Raw genomic sequence first — 10575 nt, forward strand, 5'->3', positions numbered from 1 at the left:
TGGCAATGAGTCTTTCACATCGCTGTGGAGGAATTTTGGCCCACTCTTCTTTGCAGAATTGTTTTAATTCAGCCACATTGTAGGGTTTTCGAGCATGAATGGACTGTTTAATGTCATGCCACAGCATCTCAATCGGATTTAAGTCTGGACTTTGACTTGGCCACTCTAAAACCTTAATTTTGTTTTTCTTGAGCCATTCAAAGGTGGACTTGCTGGTGTGTTTGGGATCGTTGTCCTGCTGCATAACCCAAGTGCGCTTCAGCTTGAGGTCACAAACTGACGGCCGGACATTCTCCTTCAGGATTTTCTGATAGAGAGCAGAATTCATGGTTCCATCAATTATGGCAAGTCGTCCAGGTCCTGAAGGTGCAAAGCAGCACCAGACCATCACACTACCACCACTATGTTTGACTGCTGGTATGATGTTCTTTTTATGAAATTCTGTGTTGGTTTTACGCCAGATTGGCTTTCTAAAATAATGTGGGTAATCACAGTTCTTTCATGGTTTAACAGGAGGGAGCAATTACTTTTTCACGTAGGGCCAGGTAGGTTTGGACAGCTTTTTCCCTTAATAAATGAAATCATCATTTAAAAACTGCACTTTGTTTTTACTTGCATTATCTTTGTGTAATATTAAAATTAGTTTGATGATCTGAATCTTTTAAGTGTGACAAATATGCAAAAAAAATTAAAAACAGGAAGGGGGCAAAAACCTTTTCACAGCACTGTACATTTAGGCAAAGTAATTACTTCTCGCTTCTATAGGAGGTGTTTTGCAATTCAAAGGAAACACAACTAATTATCTTTTAAAAGCATAGTATTAATTGCAGTTTGTCAATCCACTTGAACAAAGGTTGCTGTAATGGAATGTTTGTTTAAAAAAAAAACACTTATATGATATATAAGAGAGAAAATAATGCAACTGACCTCCAAGGCAAGCTCCCATAGCCAATGAAAAAATGAGAGGCTTGACTGGTAGGCTGACATCAGCATCTTGACTGAGGTTTATAAGCACAGGAATCTGTGAAAGAAATAAAAACACATCAGATAAATATACTGGTAACACTTTACTTAAAGCCTTGTTTATATTTGCATCATAAAGGGTTATTAAAGGCTATAATGCATTATAATTATTCATAATGTGCGTTGTAATACATTACAGTATATGTTGTCGTAAATTATAACCGATTTTAAAATGCATAGTGTAACAATGAATTGTTAAGAGTTATAATGTATTAATTGTGGTTACAATTATTCATGAGATTGTTCAATGCATTATAAGGTGCATTACAAGGCATAATTAATACATTAAAACCACTTTTATAATGCATTATACACAAAGGCTTATTAAAGTGTTACCAATATATTATATATAGTGTTGTATATAGGATGGATGGATGGATGGATGGATAGATAGATGCCCTAATCATAATTCTCATAGCCAATGTATTTAATAAAGAAAAGCATATTTCAAACAACCATCTGTCAAGAACATTGTGGATGTCAGGGTCACTAAGAGTGTTATATTCAATAATTCTGACAGCCGTCCAACCTATTAGCAGATATTCTTCTGCTCCACAAGTCAAGAACAAGAAAATCAATAGCTGATGACATTAGATTTCTTTATCCATATTTCTCTCTTTTTAGCACAGACACAAAGCTTGAATAAACAGCAAATGAAAATCTCATGAAACAGCATGTATGATCCAAGCATCACCACTTTGGCCCAGGCATGAAATCTACATGGATAGAAATGAGACAAAAACACTCCACAATGGCTATAGCCATCAGTACTTAGCATGAGCATATAATGGTGAGAAGCAGAGAATGCATCCCTGTGGCGACAACGACAAATATGCATGCATCCGTTTCTCAAGGCACATAAGCATTCGATCTTCCCACCAGTGTAGTGTAATTTAAAGATTGCATATTTGCAGAAAATGTCTTCTGCCTCAAAGATTTCTGTGTGTAGCCACTTGTCCGCTACACGCTGGCCTCCCAGCTAACATCGGCTTCAGCTGCAATCGACTTGAATAAATTACACAGCACAACTGTGATTACATTTTCTACTACAGTTGCCATCCGGTTCATTCAGCTGTGGCATCGCCAGCGTGGATGGGAGGGCACCAGGAGCCAAAGCAACCGTTCACTTGTGCTGACAAGAAAATAGCAGTTTTATGTTTGCAGTGGAGCGCAAATAGCACATTTTTAATCTGCGTGGTAGATCCTAACTTGACACAGGTGGCATGGAAACATTTTTACAGCTATCACACATGGTCTCTGTAATTATAACTCTGCAATCTTAAATATTAGTATATTTATTACAAATAAAATGACTATGATAATTAAAGCGGATTAACAAATCAACATATTAAAATTATTTTTTGAAGGATCACGTGACACTGAATCCTGGGGTAATGGCTGCTGAAAATTCAGTGTAGCGTCTGGACCAATCAAACACACAATTTTTCATTTGATATCAGCTTTGCCATTACAAGAATAAATTACATTCTAAAATATTTTAACAGAAAACAAATGGAAGTTATTTCAATTTAAATTTCATCGCTGTCAGTCAATTTCAGATCCTGGTTCTCACCAGGTGGTTCTTTTGGGATATTCTTGTAGATCTATTTCAGGATAACCACTTAGTGTTCCTGAAAATATAATATCAATTGTGGCTTAAAGGTTTACCACAAAGACAGAACCTTAGATAATACAGGTTAAGAATGGTCAATAATGTTCATGTTAAATGATCACCTTCATTAAATCCCACAAGCACTTTGTTCAAGTTTACTTATTGCAATTACAGAACAATCCTTGGCAAGTCACCCATCAAATGGCCAGGGACACAAAGGAGATCTACAAACATGGTGAGGGAGAGCAGGGACATGTCTGCAGCCATGTATATGTCATATATAATACCTTACAGATGAGACCAGGGACAGAAGTAAACAGCTTCTGTATTGATCTTCAGATCAGATGTTTAATGATCCATGTGGATGTCAGTGACTGTGTCATGTTTGAAAAGGTACTCAAACTGAACCCTCTGAGTCTGATACGTGATCCTAAACATGGTGAGCACAATTTAAAATTGCTTTATGCATGGTGTGATATGGAGTCAATACTTAAAGCAATTCAAATGTCTAACCACAGAAACTTGCTGCTTAGACCATTATGAATTTCCATGGCGTAATATTTTGGCTAGTTAAAGGGGTCATATGATGTTGCTAAAAAGAACATTATTTTGTGTATTTGGTGTAATGCAATGTGTTTATGCGTTTTAAGGTTCAAAAAACACATTATTTTCCAAAGCTTGTTGACCAAATGAGGCTTGAGGGTTAAGTTAGTTATGAGGTTTGATGAGGACACCAGCATGCCAGCATTCAGACCACTTTTCAAGAGTGCGGTTAAAAATAACTGAACACATGCTGATTTTAGTTGTTAGTAGAGTCAAAAACAGGCACATTCTGTGCTCTACAGAAATGAAATGTGTGTTTAACTGCATGGTCTTTTTACTCCAGCTTCAGATTGTGAGAGGGCACTGCTGAGAAGTCTTTTCTGTATTTATACAGTGATGGGGCCTGCAAAATCAATGTGATCCATTACCACCACAGGTGTATGCTGAGCTCAAGTACATTTCACTCTGTTTATCTCTCATTTTTTGACAGAGCGAGTGAAAGAGACAGAGAACAAGCAAGAATAACACTAAATAGGATAGAGTTGCAGGTCCCAGTGGCTAACTAGTCATCCAACAATCGACTTGATGTACACGCGTCCTAAGAAATATACTATATATAATCGGGGTCAGTTTGACAGGCTAATTATACTAGACTAGTATTCAGCTAGTTGTTCACATAACAACTTTGCCTAACTAGTTGCCTAAACTAACAACTAATGTAGTTCTGTTCATCCCTACTACACCCAAGCCGAGAAAGTAAGCGAAAGTAAGTAAGAAAAGAGGTCAAAATAGACAGATCAAATGAAACGTGTGGAAAACGCTGGAGAAGAAGGACATGAAAAGGCTTTTGAAATGCTAAGTGACTTGTCTCTTCATCTGCCCTGCATTCTTCCCTTCTGCTCATTTGGCAGTGCGCGATCGGCAGCACAGCTCTGTCTGTTTGGTGCCATGTTCATCATATCAGCTCACAGCACGTGTCCCTTCATGATGCACATGATTCATGCGCTGCTCTGATAGCACATCATCACTCACTACTGTTTTCCACACGTTTCAGCTGACTATAGAGGATAAGATGCACTATTTTCACCTATTTGTCAACAGAACGTGGGCAGTTGACACGACATGGCAAGCAGTGATGGCAGTGTCCTGCAGTGTGACATGCCATACTAAAAGTATTTTAAAAAGCATATTTCTAATTAAGTTATAATCATAAAACAGCTCCAGTGTTCTACTTTGCATAAATAAAGTTAAAAGAGTACTGGGACATTTCACGTTTTACTTTGTTCACAGGGGTTAAATTGAAAGAACTCCAAAATCTGGCAGTGGTTCAGGGTCTCTAGGCAAGATATGACAGTCCTTCAAGTTAAGTAATGGACTTCAGTCATTATCATTACATAAATCGCTTCAGGTTCATCCAAGACCCTCCTGGTTCACATCAGAGGCCAGCTCACTTGTCTTATTTTGTGATAAAAATCAGGTGACTGATATTACACCTTACATAACTTCATATTCGCAGAACTATTTTATAAAAGATTTTGTCTTAAAGAAATCAAGTGAAAATTAAGCAGTTTCAGCATCTAATAATATATACTTGATACTATATTTACTGTACACTATATTTATTTTTACAAAAATAATTCAATTTAAATTAATAATTTAATTGAACATAATTTTTAATTGCATCACAAAAACAATTAAAATCCTGAAAAAAATGCATCATGTTACCCACATAAATATTAAGCAGCACGATTTTTTAAATCGATAAAAAGACATCTTTCTTGAGCACCAAATCAGCAAATTACAGGAAAAATATAATATGTCATATATATTACATATTACATACTTTTGAACAGTAGTGTATATTGTAACACAAATTACAAATAAATGTGGTTCTTTTACATTTTTTATTCATAAAAGAATCCTGAAAAAAAGTATCACAGGTTTTAAAAAATATTAAGCAGCACAACTGTGTCCAACAATGATAATATATAAGCATATCAGAATGATTTCTGAAGGATCACGTGACACTGAAGACTGGAGTAATGGCTGATGAAAATTCAGCTTTGCTTTACAGGAATAAATTATATTTTAAAGTATATTAAAATAAAAACTGTTATTTACTGTTATTTGTAAGGCCAAGTACTAATAAAATGTCTGTGTACGAAAGATGTCAGACAAACTAGAGTGTGATTCTCTTTTTTTACCATAGATTTGTGTTTGTGTGCAAATGCTTGAAGGAGTAAGTGAGTTCCTTACCATAGTGGCAGTGAAGGGAATGTTGTCTATAAGAGAGGAGGCCAGTGCTGAGACCCACATGACCAAAATGATGGCGATGGCCAACCGCTCGTCCTCTGGCACTGCCTGGGAGAGAAGATAACAATAAAATGTCACAACCAAACACACACACACAAACCCTCTCTCTCTGTCAGTCTCAGATGCCAACACAAAGGTGGGAGGGCTTTGCAGACAATGTGTTCATGATACAGTCACATTGGATTCATTATTTCACGCTCTGTTGCTTTCATAAACCGAAACACAACACATGTACACAAACAGATGTAAACACACACTCTCACCATACGCTTGTTTTCAATCCAGCTATAACGTATGTGAAAACGCACCGTAGCCTTTTTATTAGCATGTAGGAATGCTGTTTATTAGAAAATTGTTTTATTTCAGTCGTTTCCCCACTATTTCTCTCTTTGGTTGTTCATCTACATGGTCAGATTTTGGGGGTCCTGGTGCTGCTGATTGAATTGAATGCATCAGAGCTCCACAGCAGCACCTGTCATGAATAATTACTGTGATTGTAAAAGGCTTGCACACCAAACACAAGCTGACGGGTCTATCAGAGTGTGATCGCCAGCCAGGCAGAGCTGGACACTTCCAGGTCTGTGGAAATCTCTGTATTTATTGCCCACATAGACCTACTATTGGATCAAAGATAATAATAATTTCAGCCAGTCACACTATTTAATGAGGTTCATTTGGCTGGTTTACATAGTTTTTTTAAGTGTGGAAATGCATGCTCTTAGAATTATGGTCCATGTGTAAAAAAAAGATAAGGAGTAAAACAGAGCCCGTCCACTTTTTCAGGAGCCTTGGTTTTTTCCATAGAGATTTTTTAAGTCTTTGTTCAAGAGTTATAAACCATGAACCAAATCAACCAGCAACGAGGTTAATCACATTACAAACTTTAATTTGAAGCAAAAATGTATTTGAAAATTGACAAGTGTACTTAACAGTTTTACCCACAGATCCATGAAGAACTGTGAAAGACATAAACAAAACTACATATTTTATGCTCATTTCAAAATATGCATATATAGACAAATACAGTACTAAAAATAAAGGTTCTTTCTTGGCATTGATGTTCCCATGGAACCTTTCCGTTGCACCAAGGGTTCTTTATAGTGAAAAAAGGTTCTTCTGATTATTAAAATATTCTTAACAAAAAAAAGGGTTGTTTTAAGAACTGTTCACAAAGTGGTTCTTCTATTGCATCCAAACCCCCTTTATTTTTAACAGTGTACTTCATTTGCGATGCTTCATGGGAAGTGGGCAGTCAAATCAGGAAATCAGTAAAGAATTCCTTTTTCACAATTTGCTTATTGTGATTCTCTGATTGGTGGAGGTTTCATTGCTGAATCATTGGGTAATTTAGTTTCTCATCTGCTGTTAAAATTATTATTTAAAAAATATGTTGAAATAATGCAGGCAGATGGACATGTACTATCAATTAACAACCTTGTACTGTAGCTCACACTGTAAGTAAGTTAAAAATCAATCCTAAAATGAATGGGATTTTTCAGAAGCCAATTGTTGGCACGTCATAGTAGACTAAGCTGCAGCATAGAACTCGGACAACAGTGAATCTAAATCTAAATACAAAGGGAACTGCAACTTTGTATCTAAAAATTTGATTTTATCTCTCAGAAATTAACTTTATATCTCACAATGACCTAATATTTTGCAAATGCAGCTTTGTTTCCTATAATTGCAACTTTATATTTTGCAGTTTAAATGTCATATGTTACAATGTGACTTACAATGACTATCTTCTTATTTTTATTTTTATAATCTGCTTTTACTCTGAGGCAGAAACAGATCTTCCCCTCAAAATCCGATCACAAGTGGTCACAGGAGACACATCTGAAAAATGTTACATCAAGGTGTAAACAGCATGTGTCGCCTTCCCACTTGTGATCATATCACCCAAGATTTAACACCACTTTTTGGGATAGATTTTGTGCTGATTGCATAACACCTTTAGTGAGTCGAGCAGCAAAGCAACACAGCCCATGCAAATATAAATTCCTAGTGAAATCCCCCCAAAGACTGTATCAAATACTTCTGGAGCAAATACTCACTTTTATCAACACTGCTGTCTGCTCCCCGATGTAGTCGATGAGCTGCAGCTCCAAGATTTAACACCACTTTTTGGGATAAATTTTGTGTTGATTGCATAACACCTTTAGTGAGTCGAGCAGCAAAGCAACACAGCCCATGCAAATATAAATTCCTAGTGAAATCCCCCCAAAGACTGTATCAAATACTTCTGGAGCAAATACTCACTTTTATCAACACTGCTGTCTGCTCCCCGATGTAGTCGATGAGCTGCAGCTGTGCTAGGGCCTTAAAAACACACCAAAGAGAAAATCAAGTCATAGACCAGAAACCAAAACAACAGACATTTAACCTGACAGCTCTGATTTTCCATATTTTAAACAACGGAAGTGGAATATCAGTATTCATCTATTTTTGTCTCGCCGCTTGCGGTGCACACTGGTATGAGTGATTGTGAATGTTGGCTCTGCTATAGAGGGCAAACAGTTTATCTTGGAGCAGCGTTATGCTCCCCACTGGGCCCAAGGGGTGGGCTTCCCTGTGTGAATACTGTCCTCCTAACAAAACAAAGGATTAAACCAACACAAACAGCAAACCTAGCATTTCAGCTGCTGACATGCTCACTTTCTTCTTACTTAGACTCCCAATCTCTAAGTCACCCTCTTTCTCCTTCTTTATTTATGAATGTGACAGATAAAAAAATAAACATAACAATGCACTATTATATACACTATTAATATTTTATCTTTCTTGACAATGCACTTATATTTTATATTTAAAATATTTTGTTCTCTATAACAATGCATTTTTTCCCTCAGGTTTGTAAATAAAAAAAAGACATTAAATTTAGGGAGGGAAAATAACAAAAATAGATATAGACATATAATAAAAATGTATTACGCATATACATAATAATACACTATTATATATCTTTCAATATTTTGTCTTCTATAACAATGCATTTTTTCCTTTTTCACACTTAAAAAAAGAGAGTGTAAATATAAAAACAGACACAAACATATATGTACGTGTGTGTGTGTGAAATAGATTTAATAAAAGAAGTAGAACACATTTTCTTACAATAATTGTGCAAATTAATTTAGAGTTAATACAAGTCTAATATAATATAAATCTTTTTTAATCATATTTTAGGGGAATTTAATTTTATTTTTATTATTGCATTTTTTTGGTTGCATTAAAAAAAATGAGGGGGCGCATTTGAGGCACGACAGGCTCCAAACCAGCATCCAAAACACGACATGGGCCAGTGACCAGCTAAACTGATCTTGGTAAACAATGACTAGCCATCACTGTGATGTAACAGATGACAGAACATTGGGATATGTGGGCGTTTGTTGAACATTAGCATACCTCCATAAGCACAAACAGAGCAGCGAAGAACAACAGGGTGGCCCATTCCACTCTGTGAAGTATGATCTCGAAGTCCTGAATGTCAGCCAGCACCAGTAACCACAGAGCCCCCAAGATAGCAATCCAACCTGAGGGACAAAACAGTGCATCACTGGAGATCACTGGAAAACAACCAAGAACACTGTTCACACAAACATTTTATTTCCTGTTGTTGCACGTAAAGGTTTTAAGATAATGGAATCCTGGAAAACAGCCGACCGGTGGTTAATGCAATGCATCAATCATATGTTATGTCTCTATCTATCTTGCCTTCTCACGACCACAAACACTTTCTCATCAGCCGACCACAGCGGTCCTAAATCTGGCATTCCACTCACACAAAAAACCATTCAGCGGGAGAGAGAACAAACAGCAGCATTCAATTAGAAACACAGTCCAGCCACCTCACAAACAGACTCATAATCGCTCTGCACATCGATACACTGACACCACAGGTAGTCTGCATCACCACAATGGACTACAGACTGTCAGGGCGTAAGAATAATAAGCCAGTTACTGGATAGTCTTCATTAAAGGCTTCTGTGATGTGCCCGACACTGATCTAAGAACCTCAGTCTAAATAAATAATGGGAATCACAACTACAGTAGATATAACAGAACATAAAAGTGCCAGTTTCCCTGAGAGAGGAGATCATAGTAATTAATTCTGTATGCTTTTTTATGTTTGAGAAGTCTCTTATGCTCACCAAGGCTGCATTTATTTGATCAAAAATAAAGTAAAAACAGTAGTATTGTGAAATATTATTGATGATTTTAAATAACTGCTTTCAAATATATTTTTTAATGTCGTTTATTCTTTTGATGGATAAGCTGAATTTTCAGCAGCCATTACTCCAGTCTTCAGTGTATCATGATCCTTCAGAAATCATTCTAATTTGCAGATTTACTGCTCAAGAAACATTTCTAATTATTATAAATGTTTGAAAATAATTGTGCTGCTTAATATTTTTGTGGAAAAAGGGTAATAAATTTTTTTCAGGATTATTTGATGAATAGAAAATTCAAAAGAACAGCATTTCTTTGAGATAGAAATTTTAATTTAAGTCTTTAAAGTCATTTTTTTTTTCAATGAATGCAGGCTTGCTAAGTAAATGATGCCTGAATCTTCAATTTTATGTGAACATTCCCTGTGCTCTGTTCAATAAATATTAGCAAAATAAAAGTCAATCTGTACCACAGTTTATTTTAATCCACTCATTGTGATATCAATCTGAAATATCTCTGAAAAATGGAGGTGAAATATAAAAGGACATTAGCTGGTGTGAACATTGTGCATGCTGTCAAGAAATATTGCCAGACATTTTACTGCTGATTAGGTGATGTACTGTTTCCCAGAAGCCTCTGGGATTAAAAACATACGCAGCGTGTCAGGAACAAAATGTACGAGTCACTAAAGTGAGACGGATAATACAGCAGGAAGCGGACCAGCGTTATACTGCTCCATCACATGCGGTGGTAGAAGTCCATCATAATGAGTGTGCCATTTAGACATCAGGACCGTGCACAACTAATGCGTCACATCTCAGCCTTTGACCTTTACTATAATAGCCACAGAAAAACAGGCTTTATTCTGGACCTGCGTATTACATGCAACTGACGTTGACAATTTAAAAAAAACA

At 36.3% G+C, this 10575-nt stretch overlaps 1 protein-coding gene across 1 annotated transcript in view; it reads right to left on the bottom strand.

The window, feature by feature from the left end:
- The window catches only part of LOC107711007 (P protein-like), a 71837-nt gene that overhangs the window by 5573 nt on the left and 55689 nt on the right, over positions 1-10575 (bottom strand). The window contains exons 22-25 of the mRNA XM_016515907.1: positions 8897-9024; positions 7754-7813; positions 5435-5539; positions 928-1021 (exon numbers count right to left, since the gene is read on the bottom strand). Coding sequence (XP_016371393.1) covers positions 928-1021; positions 5435-5539; positions 7754-7813; positions 8897-9024 — 387 coding nt within the window. The remainder of the gene's footprint in view (positions 1-927; positions 1022-5434; positions 5540-7753; positions 7814-8896; positions 9025-10575) is intronic.

Source organism: Sinocyclocheilus rhinocerous, unplaced genomic scaffold (assembly GCF_001515625.1).
Source record: "Sinocyclocheilus rhinocerous isolate Xijiao unplaced genomic scaffold, SAMN03320098_v1.1 scaffold85, whole genome shotgun sequence".
Taxonomy (NCBI): Eukaryota; Metazoa; Chordata; class Actinopteri; order Cypriniformes; family Cyprinidae; genus Sinocyclocheilus; species Sinocyclocheilus rhinocerous.